The 23115-nt window shown below is 41.9% G+C and overlaps 1 protein-coding gene across 2 annotated transcripts in view; it reads right to left on the bottom strand.

The window, feature by feature from the left end:
- GRM8 (glutamate metabotropic receptor 8) overlaps nucleotides 1–23115 on the bottom strand; it is a 765258-nt gene that overhangs the window by 605396 nt on the left and 136747 nt on the right. For both annotated transcript variants that reach the window (XM_036863493.1, XM_036863492.1), the window contains exon 2: nucleotides 18594–18810. In XM_036863493.1, the coding sequence (XP_036719388.1) occupies nucleotides 18594–18810 (217 nt within the window). The remainder of the gene's footprint in view (nucleotides 1–18593; nucleotides 18811–23115) is intronic.

Here is a 23115-nt window from a genome sequence, read left to right as displayed (position 1 = left end):
GCCTAAATAAAAGAAACCAGAGTTCTGCTCCTGTTCCCCCGTCATTAATCAAGTCCTACCTCCAGCTTTTTATTTACAAGCAGGGGAGAGAAAAGCTGAACTCACAAGTTCATGCTGCTGAGATCAAGACCCGAAGCATATGTTGACCCACATGGAGGGCCCAATGCCAAAAGCCAGGGAGAAAACCAAAGTTTCTCCAAGGAAAAATAGAAGTGGGGAAAAGAGGAGAAAACACCCTCAATCAAGGATGGATACTGTAGCCAGCCCACGCCAGGCATACCTGTGTTGGTGCTTTGGTAACTGCTGCAAGATGTTAAAGCAGGGCCCAGCAGCTGGGGCAGGGGGACAAAGGGGACACAGGGGGCAGAGGACCAGAAGCCAGCCACAGCCCTACCCCCCTCCCCACTGCAGGGCTACAGGCAAAAGCAGCTCCAAGCTGTGGGAGGGGAGAAACTTTCAGTTTGGCTGAAATTCAGTTTTATTCCACTGGGCTGGCCATTTTAATAACTAAAATGAGACTTTTCATATATTTAGAAGTGACTAAAGGACTAAGAGTCTGAAGCCAAGCTATCCTCCAGAGGAGGGTGTGGAGGGAGCTAGACCATCACACATGAAGAATCAGTAGGAAGAAAAAAAATAATAAAGATGTCGCTTAAAGAATTTGCTTAAAATAAAAGAGCTGCATTTTAAAAATAAAGAAGTGGCACTATGGAGGACAGTCAACACACCAATGACATTTATACTTTTTAAGTCAGTTCTCAATGACGGGGCTTTCCCAGAGTGCCTTTCTCCCTTTAAGACACATAGACCACAGACTTCCATGCTTCCTGACAGTCCTGTAGGGAATCCCTTTTTTTTGTTTGTTTGTTTTTTAAATGGAGAAAAGAAAAACTCCTTGATTTAGAAACCATAAAAAGAACTCAAATATCTTCTTTGAAAATAGAGAATTCAGCCATGTTTAAAACAGCCAAACAAAATATGCTAGTTCTTTCCTTAGGCTCTGGGTTCCCCTGATGGTTGTCCAGTCAGCTAGTGGTCAGAACTGACCCATGGCTGGGAAGGCAGCTCTTTGGCCACTGTGTGATCTGTGCTATTTTCACAGAGAGGACTCCACTGGTGGCGGGGGGAGCGTGTATCTTGCCACAGATAACTGCTGGGGAGGCGGACATGGCCACCATCCAGCAGTGTGGAGCCCCTGGCTTCTTTCCTCTGGGTGTCAACACACTTGGCTAAAAGAGAGGCAGGACAGAAGGCAGAGCCTTTTCGAAGTAGAGGAGAACACTCAACAGAAGCCTTTTCTTGTCCTTGAAACTGCTTTGCTTGTTATCATTTAGATGGAGGCCAAAACTATTTTTGACAAATATTATGATTCATGGCTACATTTAAATCTTATTTTTCAGGGAAATTTTAGCTACTGTGACAATTTAACATATGTTGATTGAGCTCTCTCATGCCCCAGGCACTGATGAATAAGACCAGGTTGCTGCTACCCTGAGAAGGTCACGGTCTAGGCGGAAGGCACAGAAGTCGACAGGCTGACAGCACACAATCTGCACAGTGCCTGCCTGCCCGGCAGGCTTTTCTCCTTGTTCTAGAAGAGCATCTTAATTTAGCATTGAGGGATGATCCCTCCCTGTGGCTTTGACCATTTGTTTCAAGTGGTCTCTCCCCACCTACCTCTGCTCAGCTCCAGAGGGCATGTGACCCATGTCTGGCCACTGTGAACCGTGCCTTCCTTAGGCTACAGTGGTTGCTTGAGTCATGGAGTGAAACCCAACATGGTGGAGCCAAGTCTGGGCCTTTGCTGGAACCAATGGGAATGCAACACACCCTTCTCACTAAGGTTGCCATAGTAGGTTGAAGGTATCCCCCCAGAAGAGATAACCGTCTGGAACTCAGAATGGGACCTAATTTGGAATAAAGGTCTTTGCAGCTTTAACGAAGGGAAGGAACTCAAAATGAGATCATCTTGGATGAGAGTGGGCCCTAAATCCAATGACAAGTGTCCTCATAAGAGACAGAAAAAGAAAAGGCTCAAACACACAGGGAGGAAGATGATGTGACCGTGGAGACAGGGATCCGAGTTATGCAGCCACAAGCCAAGGGATGCCAAGAATTGCTGGCAACCACCAAAAGCCAGGAGAGAGGCATGGAACGGACTACCCCTCAGAGCCTCCAGAAGAAGCCAAGCCTGCTAACACCTTGATTTCGACTTCTGCCTCCACAATGGCAGGAGAATAAGTTTTTGTTGCTTTAAGTCACACAGTGTGGTGATTTGTTAAAGCAGCTCTAGGAAAGGAATACAGTTGCTAAGCTGGTAGTACACAAGCCCACAGCTGCTGGAAGCCCTCTTCCCATCACGTGGAAGAAACCTGAGGATAAAGCCAACATGCAAGTAAGCAGAAGCCAGAGCTGGAACAGGACGCATTCCTGTCAACTTCATTTTAAAATGTGGAGCTAAGCCGACCTGAGGTCAGATTTACTCCTAGACTTTTCAAGTTTCTGAACCCCAGATTTTCTCATTGGCTTAAGTTTGAGTCCTGACCAAGACAGTGAAATAAATGTTTTTGTAAAAAAGTTAATAAACAGAAACCTCAGTTAAAGAGAGTTGGGAGACCAGAAGGGGGAGCTCTCAAGCCCTGTGAGGATAGCAGAGCCCAACAGGGAGAAGAAAGACTCCTCTTTTGGCAAGGACTCAGCCAATGAAAAGCCATGGACGCTGTTTACTAGCGCCCTCCCAACTTCCTTTTCCCCTTTATAAAAGCTTGCTCCTTCCCTTGCCATGTGGGGACTTGCCTGTGGCTCGCCATGATTGCAGACTCCAAATTGCAATTCCCTGCTGATCCCTAATAAACCCATCTTTGCTGGAAGAATATCTATTTTTCTTCTAAGTGTTTCAGGTCAACACTTTCTTCACTAACGATGTGTACAAAGGGTTGCAATTGCAGAAAAGAGCTCGGCTAACCCCTTCTGGGTATCTAGGAAGGTTTCACTAAGGAGGTATCATTGATGCTGGGTCTTAAAGAATGAAAATAGCTCCAGGCAGACACTGGGGATGCTGCATTTCCAGAAAAGGGAAGAGGATCCACGCAGGTGCATTATAAAATACTCAGGTCATAAGATGCGGCACAAAAGCACAACAAGTGAGGGGAGACGGAGGGAAAGGCAAGGAATCAGACTGTTTAAAGAAAGAGCATGTTCTCTTTGTCCTCCCTACAGTTTCGCAGGACAAGGATGGGAAACATGACTGCAGAAACCAAAGTCTGTAATCTCAAAAGAGAAATAGCAAGAGGTAGTAAAAAGAACATGAACTTTGGAGCCACAGAACTCTGGGTTTGTATCCCATGCTACCACTTACTAATTAACTAGGTTATCTTGGGCTGTTATGTACTTTTTTTGAGCCTTAGTTTTCCCATCTGTAAAATAGGTATAATATAGGCCTCATAATGAAAACTCAGTTATATGGTACATATAAAGTAAGCACTAATAGTTCCCTCTCCTTTCAATGAATTATCTTGGACTTGGGGACAATAAGACAGACAGAGAGAGAGAGAAAGAGAGAGAGGGACTTTGGAAAGCAAACATTCACATTTAATAGAATATGGTGTATGTTGGAATTTACAAATCAAAAATAATTAGGTCAAATCATAATTATATATACTTTAAATGAAAGTTGCACTAAACCTAATTTTTAGAGACCAACGTGTCAAATCACCCATTTCTATGACCCTTGACTATGTGGACTCAGAAGTGTTTCCAGAATCACCATTGTATTATGAAAGCACAAAAATGTTCAGAAAACTGCATAATGATTAATGAGCCTTAAAATGAATCAGTAACACAAGAGTATAAAAGCAACAAGAAATATGAGTTAAGAGGAAAATATTTAGAACAATTAACAAGAAAACTCTAAACTTCAGGTCCCCCTAGAACACAGGAAAAAGAGCAATAAAGGTCTCTAACGGACTTTGTTTAAAAAAAAAAAAAAAAAAGTAACAAAAACCTGGCAGACACTTACCATTTTAGCTCTTTTTCACTTAAGCACCAGTTGGAGTGAAATTTTGCCAGGAAATAATTCACTTGATCTCCCACCCCCTGAATCATCCATTTAAGGGAGCCATACTGTCACTTGGGACACACCCATTCCAATCTAAGGGCTCTAGGACACACCCTGCTGTTGACCAACAAGTCTTAAAGGAGTTTTGCTTCAATGGCTTAGATCCCCAGAGCATCAAGTCACCTCATTTTCCCAGGCCTGGGACTTTGATCCTATCTGTACCTAGGCCAAGTCACACACCTCCCTGCCTTTACCTCCACCCAAGTCCAAGTCAACCCCAAGAAATCTCTAACTCATATTCTGGTTCCATCCTGCCCCTACAATCCAGTTTTTGCACATGATCCCCTTAAAATCTGAATTGTACCATGTCACTCTCCAAAACCTTCAAAGACTTTCCATTGCTTGAGAATAAAATCCACACTTCCTGCCATGACCTATGACACTAGTCAATCACGCCTTTGACTGCTTTTCACCTCCTGTGCTGCCACCCCCCTCCTTGCTGGGTTCTAGCCACACTGGCTTCCTGGATATCTCTCAAATAAATCATAAACACACATTTGTTTCTTTCTTAATAAGACACACTTTATAATTATTAGCTTGAATTTATAATCATTAGTTTGTTTAACTTGTTTTCTTTTTAAATCGGTCTCCTCATCAGAATCTAAGCCCCTTCAGGCCAGAGACCAGAGCTGAGAATTCCCAGCACCTAGCACAGTCCAGCTTCACATGGACATCAATCATTTGTCAAAAGGGTCATCAATGAACAAGATCCTCAGGGCCTGGAGTCATGAGTCTAAATATCAGAAACCCTGTACCTTTAGGACATCTTGCAGTCATGAAACACATCACACACTTATATGCCTGGAAGACTCAAAGCCAGTTGAAAGGAGAATAATACATTCAGCAGCATATTTACCTCCTTTCTGATTTTGCATCCCCATTTATCAGACCTAGCAAAGCTCTAGCCCTTAACTCAGCTTCGCCCCACCGGAAGTGTAGATCTGCCGCCTGGTTCTGGTTCTCAGAATCGAGTTTAGCAGTCTGGGCACCAAACTGGCTGTCACCTACTTAAGCTACTGCTTCTGTTTCCCAGCTTAATCCTGGCCCTGAACTGGTTTCTCGATTCTCTCTCCTTACCATGCAACTTCCTGTTGTAGACCCAGCCATGCCCCCAGACCCCATGCCTCCCAAGTAACAGCAGGTATGTTGTGAATTCTTACCCTGGACAGGGTTTTACCCTCTTCCACTGAGCACTTTCATGTGGACTGCTAGCCTGTCCATCTGCCTACTTCCTCCTCCAAACTACCTGCTTCCTGGTGTCCTGTCGCCAGGATTCACTCACCTGCTCTGTGTTCATTTACTCACTCATTCAACATTTTTAGAGCATCTTCTAGACCTTGCAACTACAGTACTGTACAAAGACTAATAGGCTCTGATATCAATTCCAGTGCTGGTGAGGGGCTCCCCACACTGACAAGCAGCTCTCGGGACACCAACAAGTTTCCTACAATTCAACTCAACTCTGACACTGTCCACCCAGAGAGAGTGTCAGATTCCACAAGTTGAGGGCTCAGTCCTACAAGACTACACCGCCCCCTGGCCCACACTTCAGATGCCAATTGCAAGCCCGAGTTATCACCTGTACTTCTGACCAACTGGTTATCGATTGGGGTTTCCAACGACCTCCTCTTTGGACTTGAGATAAATAAGGTATGCTCTCCACCTCCAAAGGAAGAGAGAAGTAATTAAAATCCACAGTGGTAAGATATCTTCATGGTTCCCTAGAAACAGACCAAGGGTTCACAGTTGCCCACTTCTCACCCTCTACTTTGTCTTGACACAAGTGTACTCAGGCTTCTCTCCTTCCTACGTGCCCCTGAACTCTGTCTGCCCCCAAATCTGAGCAAGCACTGGAAAATGGACCATGTCCCCGTTATCAGCTGCCTCTGGAAAGCGGCTGATCAGAGCAGGACACTTTCCTGGTCATTTCCCCTTTGCCTACCCAAACTTCCCTTAAAAGTTTCTATTAAGCTGTTGCTTACCGCTACCTACCATATAAAAGAAAACCCTTCTTCCCTTTGATTTTGCGATACTTGTGGATTTTTGAATTCAAGTCTTCTCTCTCTTGCAATCGTCTTAATTCTGAATAAAGCCTCTCCTTGTCTAAGTCTGGATTTGTTTTTACTTGAGAGAACACACAGAAGAGAAACCTCACTTAAGTTTGTCTGGGAGGATGAGGAGGTGGAGATCTGAGAAGGCTTCCTGGAAATAATCCAAGAACTGAAGGATAAGGAAACGTAAACCAGACCTACATAGGGGGAGGACAGGAATTCCGGGCTGAGATGTGGCGTGAGCGGATCTCTTGCCACATGGCAGTCAGTTCAGGATATCACCCAGAAGCATAATCTCTTGATCTATGCTCTGCAGGGCTAGATGGACTTCTTGTCCCATCCTGCATTTGATGGTGCTCCCAAACATCTGTACCCGGTGAGCTTCCTTAAGTCCAGATTTATCCCTCTGTGTGCCCATGCAGGCACACTTTTCCTTCAAATATGTGTCCTTTCACCCAGCATGCCATGGACAGCTCCTTTGAACTCTGGTATCTCCAGAACACCCAAGGGATCAAGTTGTTGATGTTACAGTTACAGACCCTCTCTCATTATTTTCATGGACTCTTGGTCTGAGGCATTTCACACTGTAGGCTTAGGTTGAGTTCCCATAGCCCAGAGACAGGAGACTAAAAGAACATGAGAAATGTAAAGACTGTAAGCTTGACAGGAAAGCCTACAAGGGCGGGAATCAGGTTGGACTCACCCGGTGCCATATCCCCAACCTCCTAGAAGGGGGTCCAAACGTACAATAGGTGCTCAAATATTTCTTGAATGAAATGTCACATCAACTCCCATGAATATTCCCATCCACCCTAGGATTCCTCCTGGCAGTCACATCAAGCCCATTCTGAAGGGGGGCATAGTGGTGGCCCTCCACGATACTAAACACAAAAGGCTAACAATGTACTCTGCACTTGCCGCTTTCCCTTAATGGCCCATGATGTGGGTGCCAGCGGTGATTCATGATGCAAATGTGGCCCCAGAGTCACATGGCCCTGTGTACCACTGCTTCAGAAGTATGTCTGAGCTGCTACAAGAGGCATTTTTTTTCTCACTAGTGGAACTGCCAGAGATATGTTTAAATCATTACTTAAAATTCCTTTCTCGACCAAACCTCTTCCCAGAGCTGTTAACAAGAAACAAAATGTGCTGACGCGAGTTTCACTTTGCCTCCTTTCCCCTGCCTTCCCCTTGTGGGGTCCCCAATGAATCATGAAATGCCTCTGACCAGGTAGCACGGAAAGAAGCAAAGAAAGAAGCCCGGGATCTGTCAAACACGCAGATGTTAGAGCAGAAAGACCATGTGGCCCAGTTTTGCCAAGGGATGTGACCCTTGAAATAATTGGCACATTTTTCAATAAACTATTCATCTTATACCTTCCTGATTGCACTATTCTTGAGCCATTTCTTTTCAAGGAAACCATAATTATTGCTTAGTTGATAAGTTATGATGGAAAGCGGGAAAACACACTCTCATTCTCAGGCCAACTCTTTTAGCACCTACAAAAAAGTGACATGAAGGGATTCTGATGTTGCTTCATTTCTGCAGAAAGATGTTTTTATATTATGTTCTTCTATCAACACAGTAAAGTGCAGATGGCACCTTAAAGCTCTCATCTAGTGCTGGAGTTTCCAAACAGAAGAGCTTGAACAAGAAAATGACTTTGGAAAGGGAAATGAAAGAATGCAATTTCTTTGGGGCTAAGCGCAGGAGGAGAAGCACACGCTTGCCATGACGCAGGCATTCAGCTCTAAGGCAGGCAGAGCCCAGCCGGCAAGGACAAGGGGAAACGGGGCTGGCTACCTTGGTTACAGAAGCTGATGCCTCAGGAGAAACAGGGGAGTCCAGGGCCCAGAATCCACCCAAAGAACCGGGACACATGTGGGTTCAGTTCAGACAGAACTCCATGAATCAGGGCTCAATCCAGCAGTTAGGCTTGGTGTTATGGCTGAATTGTGGCCCCCCCAAAATTCACATGTTGAAGTCCTAACTCCCAGTACTTCAGAATGTGACCTTATTTTCATTGCAGATGTAATTAATGAAGGGTCATTACAGATATGATTAATGAAGATGAGGTCATACTTATATGAGATCATCTAATATGAGGTCATATTGGATTAGGGTGGGTCCCTCAGAAGGAACCACCCCTTTTGACACCTTGACCCGGGACTTCCAGCCTCCAGAACCATGACACAAGAGATTTATGTGGGAATTCCCTGGCGGTCCAGTGGTTAGGATTCCACACTTTCACTGCCTAGGGCCCAGGTTCCATCCCTGGTCAGGGAACTAAGATCCCACAAGCCACAGAGCCAGCCAAAAAAAAAAATATATATATATATATATATGTGTGTGTGTGTGTGTGTGCGTGCATGTGTGTGTCATTTAAGCCACCCAGTTTGTTGTACTTTGTTACGGCAACCTTAGGAAACTCATACAGTTGGCAATAAGAGTTAGGGAGCAGGAAAAGAATAACTCGAAACAGGGACAACCCTGTTGATGACATATCCTGACCCTTCCTAAGCATTTAAATGGGAATCTCTGAGAGAGAAACTCAAACCATCCTCTGAGACTGAACTCCTTTTATTCTAGGGATACGACGCTAAAAGGATGTGAGAAATATAAAGACAACAACTAGACAGGGTCAGGACCCCCGCACACACTAGGGACCCAATAGACAGGACTCTGTTCAATGGCTTCATGCATAGTCAGATCTCAACAAGTGCATGAGTCATGCAGAGGACCAGACACCTCCACCCAGTCAGGGGAAAGAGTTGACAAGGAATAGGCAGTGTGTCATGGTTCATCCTCAGAGGTCAGAGTCTGGGGCAGAGCCCCACTCCTAGGGATCCAGAGTATGAGTCAGGGTGAGACAGCACTGTAAGTTTGCTGCGACCTAGAAGGGAGCTCAGGGCTCACCCTGGGACCACCAGGTACAGGGTCCATCTTGGCAAAATCATTCCAAAGCCCAGAAACTTGTAAGCTGAGGGTAGGACAAACTACTGGCCCTGATTAAGACTCAGGAACTGAACAAAACTGAAACTGCTGCCAAGGGCATCGGTGACGCTGGGTGGGAGTGACCGGGGAGAACAGGGGCTAAAGCTGTAGAGCAAGTCAGACGCTGATTATCTATAAGCAGACACATCTGGGTAGCCATCCACAGATCAAGAAATAAGAATTGTCAAAACTATATATATTTTTTACATACATTAGTCATTTCACAAATACACACATTACAAAGTTGGCATAATATTCTACATGCATTTTTTGTCTCTTTTTCTCAAGAAATTGTGTTGAACTTACCTAAATTCATTCCACTCACATCACACAGCGTACTCCCTTTGAGCTTGGGGTCCATAAACTGTCACCCTCCACTGCCTCATGGCAGGTCTTTTCGTTACATGAACTGCAGGATGCCCTCTCTTGGGCACTGTGTTCTTGGCCAATGCCTCTAAATGATGCCTCTGTGAAGGCAATGATCACATTCATTTGAAAGTGTTTGTTTACATCTCTGTATCCTCTGATACACAGTAACCAGCTAGGAAGCAGAGGCCATGATTCATCTCTAGATCCTGAAAGCCTAGAACAAGTATGCCCTGATCCATGGTGGGTACACAGTAGACGATGGCTGAGTCAGTTAATATATAGAAGGCTCAAAAGGAAGAGGAGAAAGCATATTTGGTGAGCCAACACTGACTAGCATTTAATTAATTCATGCATTCAACTAGGTGCCAACACTATTCTATGTAGTATATTAGTCACGCTAAGAAAAAATAATAATAGGCTTGGTCTCTGCTAGAAGGTACAAAGCAAGTTTCAGGAATGAGGAGGACTGGCTGCTTTTATTTGAGCTCTTATGTAGGCCTCACTCTGCTTTCTTATTTGCTCACTGAGCAAACTGGGCACAGGTTCCGGGCAATAAGACAGCTCCTGGATCACCCATCAGCGAGGATGCCTAACACAATATGAGTTGGCAGTTGTTGACCACTTACCATGAGCTACACATTGTTCTGTGTGATTTCTTTTGATTCTTATACAATTGCTATCCCCATTGTACAGATAAGAAAATTGAGGAACAACAAGAGTAAGTAATTTACCCAAGGTCTTATAGCTAAGCTGTGACAGATCTGGAAGTCAAACCCAGCCGATAAGAAGCTCTTAGCCACTCCCCAGCACTGTTTGGCCTGAGGTATCCAGGGTGGGCTGAACCTATAGATTACAGGCTTTGGTATTTTCCAGTAATAAAAAATTGAATTCTGAGTGGCTCAACAATGTGGAAGACCCAAAGCTTCCCATATAGGTTACGTGTTAGCAAAGAAAATGCATAAGCCATTGTTGGGACCATCTCTGCCCTCCGGTTCCCAGAGTCTGAGGAAGCCTGACCACTAGGCTCACAGCACCAACACAGCCATGAATCTGGTGACAATGGCCATTCAACAGTAATTCATGAAGCACCTGGCATATGCCAGGCACTCTGCTGGGTGCTGGGGTAGGGGAGTGTCCTTCCACTGAGAAAAACACATTCTGGAGGAAGAGGTATATAGAGAAATTGGCATTATGATCAGAGTGGCAAGTGATTCCACAGGGTTAAGCTCAGGGACTCGTGAGAGCACATCACTAAGAATGAGGCAAGGTCCCTCAAGCTTGTCCTGATATCTGAACAATGTGCTACCTGAACAATCAGACCCAAGCAAACATAACTGTTGGTGACACCATAAGTAATATTCAACAGCCAGGGGTGACAAGATTAAGACAGGGTAGAATAGGTACCACAGCAGTTGTGGTGGACGAGTAAAGAGAACGGAGAGGGTAGGTGGTCAGGAGCCACTCAAAATCTCCTCTCTGATCTTTCAGGCAGAATATGACTAAGTTTGAAGGTAATTAATGAATCAAGCAAAGCCTTCTCTGGCTATTTATCCTACACACCAGGCAGCACATCCACCACCTTCATAATAATCTACAGCTTTGCCACACATTCTGGAAAAAAAATCTGTATTATCCCCATTCCTTTCACTAGTAATACCTGATATCAAATAGCACTTTAGAGTTTATAAAGAACATTTCACAAGTATTCTAGCACGTGATGATCCCTGAGCAGAGGGCCACCATCTTATAGACAAGGAAATTAATCTTCAGACAAAGTCTCATAATTGAAGAAGGGGGATTTAGACACGTTTTGGACTCCGAGGTGGGTTCCACTGCATCAAACTGCCATTGTTTACTAAATACTTAACTACGGCACTAGAATCATAGGTTTCAAAGCATCTATTGAATGCTATTTGCCATATCACATTAATAGCAGCTGTTGCTACTTAGCAGTTCCTAAGCCCTAAATATTAAGCAAGGCCAGAATGAAGAACGGCTTTGAAATGACGTTCTATTTGATCAAGTTCTGCAGTAATTGTCAAAATCGTATACACTTTCTTTGGATCCCTATAAAGCTTCTGCAGGATCGCTGCACCTGCAGTTCCAATTTGCAATTTCCTCAGCCCTCCTTTGAAGTTATTCTTGCCAATTACTTGGTGTTAATATTAATTAAATATGATTTGCAACTTGAAATGTGGTGCTATCAATGGAAGTCAGCTGTGGGAATATAAAGTAAAAATTTCAATTGAATTAAAATGTTTCCTTTCATTCATAGTATTTTACAACATTAATACTTTTGTCAAATTGATTTTTGCCTGCTGGAAGTCATTTTTCCAAAGCAATGAACATCTATGGGAAAAAGCTGCTCTTTACGTACTTTTTATCTTTCTCTCATTGAAAATACTTTGTTTTAATCTTGAAGCAAATCCGTTGCAGTTAATAGAAACTTGATTCTTGTTTATAACCCAAGAGGAAAAAATGCTTTATTTTAAAACTGTACTGAGATAGCTTAAAAAATGATCAGAGGGCACTTTTCCATTGTAGAGGTGGAATGAAATTTCCCTTACTTTATTTCTTGACCCACACCGAAAATAAATTACTATCAAATGTTTTGGCAAGTGTCGGTCATTTTATATACACAAAAATGAATTAATTAAATTGATTTATTGCATTAACATTTCAAACAGATTGTGTCAATCCAACGACCTCTGTGATCCCTTCCAAGTCTGAGATTTTAAGATGCTGAACACGTCAGACAATAGTCAGAAGCTTCCAGCATTTGCAAATTAGAAGAAAAAAAAGTCACGTATGGTAGATTTGACAGAATCAGGTCTGTTCTGCCCCCTGTAATGTGTGGGATGACGACTCGCAGGCCTGTCATCTTCAATAAACCATTCATAAACACGATGACTGATTAAAGGAGGTGTGTTGCCATCCTGTGCAAATCCACAGTGAAAAGATAGAATGCTATCACAGATTCCTTTTATCTTCAAAGATAAAGCTTTAGCTTCCTTGCCCCTTAGAATGATCATGGCAGCATTACTATTTATTATCCTGTCTTCTTTTTAAAATAATATAATAAGGTAAGACAAAGAAGGGAAAGAACCTGTCTAAAGCCTCAAGGAAGTCATTTATTGAGTCACAAGCTACAAGTTCCAGAGCTGATGATAGAAAAGCATGGGTATGTATTATTAACCTTCTTATTACAATATCAATGAAAACATCATATCAAATCATTAAAACAAGACAGACATAGAGGACTGTGGTCCTAACAACTGGGGATGTGTAACACAGGTGATGGAGAAGTCTTCACCACCAGCAGTGACTAAGCTATTCCCTTCCCTCAAGCCAAAAGAGACCAGAGGGGGAAATAAAAATAAATTAGGCCAGAAAAGACTCTAGATGTCCAAAATTTCCCAGGTGTCATTGAAAAGAACATTAGCTTGAAATTACACAAAGCAGGGAGGCTGAAAAGCCGGTACACCACTGTAGAGGGAGTGCCCACTGTGATCCTACTAGGAGGCTCCTGACTACTTAGAATCCTGGGAAAGCTGGACACAAGGATCCCACCACCCACCCCCGTCTGGAACCCTGAGTTATCCATTAGGTCGCCTCATCTACCCAAGTAGTCAAGACTGGGAGAGTAAAATTCTGTAGCACTTCAAAAGGAACTTTTGAGCTGGTTATATTATGGTCTGCTCCGTTACCAAATTCTGTCTACGGAGCACCCCCCTCATCTTTATTGCTAACTGTTTGTCCTCCTGGCCTACCTCCTATCCCTGTCACTGGGAGTTATCTCCCTAAGTACACCCTTCATCACTACCACCCCCTGTTATGGGTATTAAATTGTGTCTCCCCAAAAGATACAGCAAGTACCTCAGAATGTGACCTCATTTGGAAATAGGGTTATTGCAGATACAATTAGCTAAGATGAGGTCATACTGGAGTAGGGTGGGGCCTTTAATCCAATATGACTGGCATCCTTATAAGAAGAGAAGACAGAGACAGAAACAAGAAGGGAAAAGACAGCAATGTGATGATGGACGCAGAGACTGGATTGATGGATGAAACTAATGAACACAAATGATCACCAGCAAATACCAGAAGCTACCGAGGCAGGAAAGGATTCTCCCCTATAGGTTTCAGAATCAGCATGGCTCTGACGACACCTTGATTTCAGATTTCTAGCCTCCAGAACTGTGAGACGGTATGTTTCTGTTGCTTTTAGCCACCCAGTTCGTGGTGTTTTGTTATGGCAGCCCTAATACACCCCCTCTCAAGGACATTCCTTGATTCTCTGCCACTGTACCACACACTTTCAGCTGTGCCCTCTGGCAAAGTTCCTGTTCTCTTATGAATATCTGCTCAATAACCTTGACTTTTTCCTCAAGAACTCCTACCATCGCCTATCATGGAAAACTTCAAAGAAGACTGAGAGCCCTCCCATGTCCACAAACCCATCAAGAGAAGAGAAAAGAGAACACTCTGCCCTATTCTTAGCTTTCCTTTACTAAATCTAGCCCATTATTCCCAAGTTTTCATTTTTTTTCATTTATACTAATTTTATTTTTCCAGCTTTTTTGAGGTATAATTGACAAATAAAACTTGTATATATTTAAGGTGTACAGCATGATGTTCTGATATATGTATACACTGTGAAATAATTACCCACAATCAAGCTAATTAACATCTCCATCACCTCACATAGTTTTGTGTGTGTGTGTGTACTGAGAACACTTGAGATCAACTTTTAGCAAATTTCAAGTATACAATACAGTATTACTAACTATAGTTACCATTCTGTACATTAGATCTTCAGAATTTATTCATCCTGTTTAACTGAAAGTTTATTTCCTTTGGCTGACGTCTTCCCATTTCTCCTACTAGCCCCCACCAGCTCCTAGCAACCACCATTCTACACTCTGCTTTCATGAGTTTGACTTTTTAAAATTCTACCTATAAGTGAGAGCACATATAAGTGACAGCATGCAGTATTTATCTTTCTGTGTCTGGCTTATTTCACTTGGCATAATGTCCTCCAGGTTCATCCATGTTGTCACAAGTGGCAGGATTTCCTTCTTTTTTAAGGCTAAATAATATCCCATTTTACATATATTTTCTTTATCCATTCATCCATCAACGGACACTCAGTTTGTTTCCATATCTTGGTTATTGTAAATAATGCTACAATGAACACAAGAGTGTAGATATCTCTTCAAGATATTGATTTCATTTTCTTTGGACATATACTTAGAAGTGGAATCACTGGATCATGTGGTAGTTCTATTTTTAATTTTTGAGGAAACTCCATATTATCTTCCATAATGACTGTACCAATTTACACTCCTATCAACTGTGTGCAAGGGTTCCCTTTCCTTTACATCCTCACCAATGCTTGTCATCCCATACCTTTATGTAAAGCTTCTCCCGAAGAGTGTATCCTTCACCCCCTTTAATGCACACTCTACTACATGTTCTACCTCAGCAATTACCCTTCCCACCTCAATTATCAATTTGAATGAGCTTCAGATCTATAGCTCAATTCCTGCCCTGGCTTTAGATCAATGTTCTTTGCTCCTCTTCTCCACAAAGGTATCTCCAAGAGTATATCCTCCACCTCCTTTAATTCACACTCTACTACATGTTCTACCTCAGCAATTACCCTTCCCACCTCAATTATCAATTTGAATGAGCTTCAGATCTATAGCTCAATTCCTGCCTTGGCTTTAGATCAATATTCTTTGCTGCTCTTCTCCACAAAGGTATGTACCAGTACTCTCAGTTTATTGGGTTCATAACTAAACTATGCTTCCCACCCCAAACCAACCTTTCCATTTCACTCTCTCTTTTCTATTCATGGCACTTGCATTTTCCCAATTGCCCAGGTTCAGAATTTCAAGCTTAATTTTTTTCTTAACCTTCGAGCTCTAATTCCAATCAATTGCTAAGTTCCAGAGACTCCACCTCCAAGTGCCTCTCAAGTCTGTTCCCTCTTCCACTTCTATTACCACTACCCCATGTGAGGCTAAGACTGATACTACAGAGGCCTCTCAGCTGGTCTCCCCATCTTTCACTTCTCATTAGCAAAGTCTTAAATACATATCCTAGTAGACCCCTCTCTTCTCGGTAGTTTCCTCCATTGTCTAGAAAATAAAGGATAAAATTACTATCCTATGAGGTAAAGTACTCACCTATGTGTGCTTGTCACAAAGCCTTCCAGTTTTGTCTTCCATACCTCACTACACAAACAATGATCCAGTCAAATTGTGCTATTTGTTGATCCCAAATATTTTTCTTTTGACTTCTCCAATAAAAATGCTATAGTCAAGGGGCTGAGATTATAACAGCTAGGATATCAAGGGGTTATTTGTCTTATTTTATCAAATAATTCCTGTCCCTCTCTCCCTGAGAAGGATCCTGACTAGAGAAGAGACATCACTGGCCTCTGTGTTCATGACCATCATTCATTCATAAACTTCGTTCTCCAAGACTCACGAAGGACACTTCCCCAAGTCTCAGATTTCGTTAAAATGAAAAACGTTCTAATCAAACCGTACAGGCATTGTATCACTAAACAGATTTTCCTTTCACTATCATTCCATTATGATCTGTCAGAATTAATCAGAGACAAAACATAGGAAGCCTCAATTTACACTGAAATTTCTTAGCAATCAACGTTGCCGAAGAGAGAAATTCTGAACAGAGTACAGGAAAATTTAGAAGAGTAGGGAAAATATACAATTTCATTAATAGGCAGACGCTCTAAAAAATGAATGTATACATCTCCTTCTCAGTCAAGAGACTAAGGTTTTTAAAAACTAGTAACACAGTGACAGAGATGTCATCAATGTCGTAGTAAGAGGAGCAAATGTTATAGAACTAATGAATTTTCATTAGAGGCATCAGATCATTTCAGAATGGGTTAAGTTGCTACCCTATGCCATTCCCATTAGTATCATTGTCATGTAAAAGGTTTCAATTTCAGCTATTTTTGTTCTGGATAAAATCTTTGTCATTAAAATGAGGGATGATTTTGATATTTAATATATTCCATGGCATACTCTAGTGTGGTACTAATTTGGCCTTTTCAGTATTCTGCATATTAATTAACAACCCAGCCCTCCTCCATTCCCCAGATAACTGAGAACTGAAATAGAATGGACAGCCAATCACGTCACAGAATACTGAAAGGATCAACACAGAAGAAACAGGTTGCTCTATCAGGAGCATTCTACACAAGGCACTAAAATTATTTTCTCCCATACTAATGACTAAGATAGAGACAGCAGTAATTAATGGTACTGTCTGAATCCTTTTAGGTGACAGTTACCTAAGAAGAGCAATGCTCCTTAAAAGTGAAAACGAAATATTTCTTTTTTAGTAAGAAGAGTAAAACTGCGATCTCACTTAACTTCTAGAACAATGCATTTTTTTTTAGAACAATGCATTTTATCAGATGCTTCAACAATTGGCAAATCATGTCCTGTACTGAATTTTTCACAGTAATCTGTTTCGTGCACACAAAATGTGCCCTATAGTTGAGAATGTACAGGATCACTGCAGAAAACTTCTCATTTCAATACATACTCTATTAGTTTCCTTCTGTCGTTGAATTACCACTTTGGTGAGAACCGACATCAGCTGCTTAAATAATGCATTAACCCTGCTTTCAGAAGCTATTGTTTTCATTTGAGTGGGCATTTCTCCTAAGGATAAACTTGGGATTCTTTTCCAAGAAGGTAATGTAATTTACCATCATTTAAAGTTCAATTGAATGTTTTGAATCATCTTTATAGCAGTGGTGATATAATTTAAAATTCCAAACAGCACAGATTATGGCATCATGGATATTTACAACAGGAATGAATAGTTGTCCCTTAAATAAATTAAGCCAATCTTTCCAACAAAACCAGGTCTTTTCTACATTTTCTGTAACAGCATAGCACTGGAACAAATGTTAAACACACCAAATATTATGTATAATAAGTTTCCATGTTCTGTTATATGCAGAAGAACAGATCGCAGGCATCTTCAAGTGTTTCAAGAGAAAACCTTATTCCAGTAACTTTGTCTTTGCTAACTAGGGAATAAGCCCAAATCACTCCCATGGTTTTTTCCTGAATTGAGGCTTCTAAGAAAAACAATAAATTATCAATATAATTTCCTGCAAGTTCAAAATTACTCAAAAACAGCTAAAGGGCACTTTAAATTTTTGACAAAAAATTGTTATTACTTTTATAGAAAAATATGCAAATTTTATTCAGTAATTCTTAGTAAGAACAATAGCATTTGTTAAGTAATGGTAACATGTCTCCTTTCATCCACAAAGTTATATTGTTGACCAGTCAGCAATAACATTTATGCCCTAAGTTGTTTTTGTTTCCTGGTTTTTCCACGTAGTGTAAGCCTCATGGCTAAATATACATGTAGTAAAATGCCTACAGAGATTTGGATGAGAACCTTGAAAAAACCCGGGACGGAGTTCACAAGCACCCTGTTTTAACCAAGTTTTCACATCTTGCCCTTAATCCCTCTGTAAGCTTCAGAGTTTGAGGTAAGAATAAAAATTCAAAAAGTGAAATATGAGAATAAGAATATCGTTTATGTATAGCCTTGGGGGCTACTTCAGTATTGTTTTAAGATGATTACCAGTCTTAATTCCCTCTAGTGTTGGATGTTAAATTCCACTGCCTTTTTAAAAAAATTTAATGACTTGCTAATGCAAACCTCCATCTAGAACAATCAAATAGTATGTCATTTATTCAAATTTACAGTGGCTCTAATGTGCCAGCAAACTCCCTCGTCAAAACAGACAGCTTTAAAAAATGTTCGCCTGAGTCAGGAGCTCTAATTCCTAAATTAGCACCAAAGTGTCACCTTGATAGACCAAGAACAACAAAATCATTTATAATAAACCCAGCTTCCCCCTAGAGTGGACAGTCTGGGTCATGTATCTCTAGGAGCTCTAATTATCCCTTACAGATCAGAGAGCTCTTGGGGGTGCTCAGACTCCTGCAACCTGTCACCTCCAAATGCAATCATCTGATAAATATTCGCTTACCAATCTCCCGCGAGATCTGAGTGAAGGCCTCCACACCGCTCTCTCCGTAGTTGCCCTCAGAAGCCAGGGTTGACACATAATTCCACCCCAGTGCCGTCACAATGTCCACCATGGCTTGCGCTTGGTAGGAGTCAGGGGGGACCACCCGAGAGAAGAAGTCATACCTGGTGTTATCACTTAGCTCTGGGGCTGTGGATGCATAGCTGATTTGAGGTATCTGCGAAACAAATGACAGGTCATTTCAACCCATGAGGAATGCTGTCAAATGATGGATTGTCACACAAGAGACTAAATAGCCAAAGCTATACCAGAAACCTAGACAGATCAGCCTGCAGCCAAAATATGGTTTCATGACCACCAATTTAATTAGAAAGTATTTTATAAGGGTCTGTGGACTCACTTTCTTTCAAAGCACATTTCTAAACAGTAAGAAAGAATTTAGTTTTGGTTCAGGTCCCATTGTTTCAGAAGCCAAAGCAAAGCATTTGTGCTTTTTGTTTGTGTTGCTTTTTTATTCTGTACATGATAAGTTCGGGTGTGGAAATGAGGCAGAAATGAACATGAAATGTACATACATGCTTCAGAAAAAGTCACCTCTGAAATCATCTTTGGCTTCAGGACATAAAGGCTACATAATAATGAACAGAGAATTTAACATGAGACTATTTTTATACTTGATACCATTTCAGTCTTAAGATTATATTTTTAGTAAAGTATTTTTTTAATTATTTATTTATTTATTTATTTATTTATGGCTGTGTTGGGTCTTCATTTCTGTGCGAGGGCTTTCTCTAGTTGCGGCAAGTGTGGGCCACTCTTCATTGCGGTGCGCGGGCCTCTCACTATCGCGGCCTCTCTTGTTGCGGAGCACAGGCTCCAGACGCGCAGGCTCAGCAATTGTGGCTCACGGGCCTAGTCGCTCCGCGACATGTGGGATCTTCCCAGACCAGGGCTCGAACCCGTGTCCCCTGCATTGGCAGGCAGATTCTCAACCACTGCGCCACCAGGGAAGCCCCAGTAAAGTCTTTTAAATATATAGTTTTGCAAGTCTAGCCACTGCTTATTGATATAATCACTACATACCACAATAAGATTTGGGAATAGCTAACCATGTATCTTTTAATTATAACATCTTTCCAGCCTTCCAACCCTCAAAAAAAAAAAAGAAAATCGAAAAACAGGAATCCATACCATAATTGCTTTAGGAAAAGAGACTATTTTCTGACATAAAAAGGGTGAATTGCTAGAAGATATTCAAAATTAGAGATCACATGTCATTTCTCCTAAGTAAATTCAAGCTGAGTAACAAATTAACTGCATGCCATAAATCTACCCCTAAAAATGTTTGAAATGCAATATTCCCTCGTATAAACAAGTGAAGATTCTTACTCTACCAGTGAAATGTGCTAGGATAGAAGAATACAGGGATGTTAAAGAAGTATGGCAGAAGGACATGCAGGCTAGACAGAGCACAGAAGATGCAGGAAATCTGGCAAATAGGCCGGGAAGGACATTTCAGCCACACGAAACTGCATGTCCAAGGCCACAGCGTCAAGAAAGGGCATGGAGGGACTTCCCTGGCGGCCCAGTGGTTAAGACTTTGCCTTCCACTGCAGGGGGTGCGGGTTCAATCCCTGGTGGGAGAGCTAAGATCCCACATGCCTTGCAGCCAAAAACCCAAAACATAAAACAGAAGCAATATTGTAACAAATTCAATAAAGACTTTAAAAATGGTCCACATCAAAAAAAAAGAAAGAAAGGGCACGGTATTGCAGCATTTCACGTGCTGGGAATGCAGGATACCAAGGGAGGAATGTCAGGAAGTAAAACTGCAAAGCTAGACAGAAACCAGAGGATGAAGGGCTAGTCAGGTATGACAAGGAGTGTGGATTTTATTACCAAGGCCATGGGGAAGCACAGCATGATTGTAACCAAGGGAATGGCATAATCAAATTTTTGTTTTAGAAAGATCACATTGGCAGCAGTGGGGAGAGTAGCAACCCTCAAATTTCAGTGTCCACCTGGGCAGCCCCATTCCCAAAGGTTCTGACTTAGTATGTCTAGAGGTCTAGGAATCTGCATTTTAATATGCCCTCCAGAAGAATCTGATGCAGGTGGACCCACACTATGCTTAGAGATAAACTGAATTAAAGGGAAACCACACTAGATGCAGGACAACCAGTTAGAAAACTACTACAGAAATCTATGTAAGAAAGTATAAAAACTGAAATAAGGCAGTGGCAGGTGGAAAAAAGGAAGGGTGTAGAACGTGTAAGTATCTAAAAGACAAGGAAAGGTGTAAGAAAAATGTGTAATGACTCTCAGTTCTATGGCTTTGGTATCTGAGTAGACGATGTTTGCTATGTACCAAGATAGAAGAACAAGAGGAGATTTGGAAGACAAAAATGATGAGCTCAATTTTTGATTTGTTTCTTTTGAGGTTCCTGTGAGATGAATGAAAACAACTAAAAAGTGGGCAATAATATTGTGGAACCTGGAGTTTAAGAGATGTGCATCTCATTACTCCTCAGCTGCCTTGCTGTGGTGTGAAAGTTCAGAGGTCAAAATGATTCCACGATGCACTAACTCAGGTTGCTTGGTTGAAGATGCAGGTTTGACTTGTACATAAAACCATTAATTCTGCTCTCCATCAGATCCTGCAGCTAATGTCAGTGCTCTGATGTCAAAGAAGCTGCCGTTCCATCTTCCCACACAGGGCTACACACTCTGGGATCCAACCATCACCCACCATTCCCTGGCCAGATGATTCCCAAGCCACAAGGAGGTTTTGACTCTCCTCTTGACACCTTTATAAACCCTCAACATCTGTATCCAAACCTTTCTTAGGTCTAGAGAGTCCTACTCCGTATTGGTAGCTAGTGAAGTGACATTGAACATCCTAAGATATAAAAGCCTCCTTGCCCCGGGAAGAGAAGTAAAAGAATGTGCTTGGAGCTCTCCAGGGTGCTGCAGGATTTGTTCCGCTTCTGTGTAACCTGTGTCATATCTATATTGCCTACAAAAAATGATTTAGCCTATTTCACACCCAATTCTTCTGGTAGGGCCAAAATAACTTGCCTGTTAACATTGTGGGATCATGAAACCTAGTCTTCACCTGCCTCCTTTTTGCCCTTTCGCTTTCTCTGCCAGATACACCAGCCATCTCTTGATAGACTGTCCCCTTGATTAGGCTTTGTGTCTTTGTAGCACATAACTACTTAGCAAGGACACCCGTCCAAATCTCTAACCACACACCAAATCTTGGATTTTTTTACCTTTTCTTGCTTGCTTCTAGAGGACCTGGGAAAGAGATAATGGATGATTCAGTGAGGTCTACCCTTTACTAGGTAAAACTTTCCCAAAGATCAAGAGCGTGTACATTTCTATGTTCTAATGAAAAAGATCCATGAGCCTGACCTTCATTTTGGAAGGGATTCTGTGTGTGTGTGTGTGTGTGTGTAGGAGGGGATGGGGAGCCTTCTATAGCAAATTCCATGGCACTATACCATTTCCTTGTCCTATTTGGATGTATAATAATCCTCCCACTTCCTCAGCTGCTCAGAGTTCAGCAGTAAAATGCCCTACGCAGCCCCCACCCTGCCTATCATAATGAGCCACCCTTTTCTAAAAATGAGCACAAAGTGTGAAAATTTAGTGTTTGAAACCAAAACTAATTATCTCAAATGACTACCTTCAGTCAGTCACTTTCAGGGCTGTTTAATTAGCAGTCAGCATCATGTGTAGGATTAATTAAACAGGTGTAAAGTGTATATAAAATAAAAGTGCAGATAAGAAGTGATGGTTTGAATAATTAGGTAAAGGACTTTATCCGCAAAGTCTTGGAGAGTTTTCTCTTTGCGGATCAACGTGTGGAAAAGTAATGTGAGAGTATGTGTTTGTATTTTCATTTGTTCAGTTCTTGCTATGTCTCAGCCTACAATAATAGACGCCCGGGTATACTGATCATATTTCAAGACTTTTCAAATTGCCATGGAGTCGCATCTCATTTTTAGTTTATTGTGGTCGACCACTAAGCATTGGCTCATTAAGTATTTTAATTTCTGTGTTGGCATCCCCAATATTTCCACTACCCTCAAATTAAACCCCTACTGGCAACTAAAGTGGGAATTTTTTTTAAACCTGGAATGTTTCTTTTTCTTTTCCTTACACTGAATCCATCCTAACTAATCCCTTCACCCTGGAGGTTTCAGCTACCAGAAACAAAAACAACAATAAAAAAAAATGTAGTGGATGGGGCATAGAAGTAAAGAGGGAAATGAGAGGGAAAAGGAGAGTGTACCAAGAAAGAGGTGTTAAGGAATGCATTCTGCATCAGCTTATCCTTTGTGAGATGTCACATCCTTTATAAGCCTCTGTTAAGTCCCACTTGCCCATTCAAAGGATAATATCCCAACTCTTCAGTCTGGCTCCTGAAGCCCTGGTGTCGGATTCTGTCCCATCCTCCTTCCCAACTTCAAGCCTTTGCTGTCATACCCTGATGGCACCTTGCATCCCTGCCCAT

The sequence above is a fragment of the Balaenoptera musculus genome, chromosome 9, assembly GCF_009873245.2.
Source record: "Balaenoptera musculus isolate JJ_BM4_2016_0621 chromosome 9, mBalMus1.pri.v3, whole genome shotgun sequence".
Taxonomy (NCBI): domain Eukaryota; kingdom Metazoa; phylum Chordata; class Mammalia; order Artiodactyla; family Balaenopteridae; genus Balaenoptera; species Balaenoptera musculus.
This window is presented reverse-complemented; position numbering and strand designations above follow the sequence as displayed.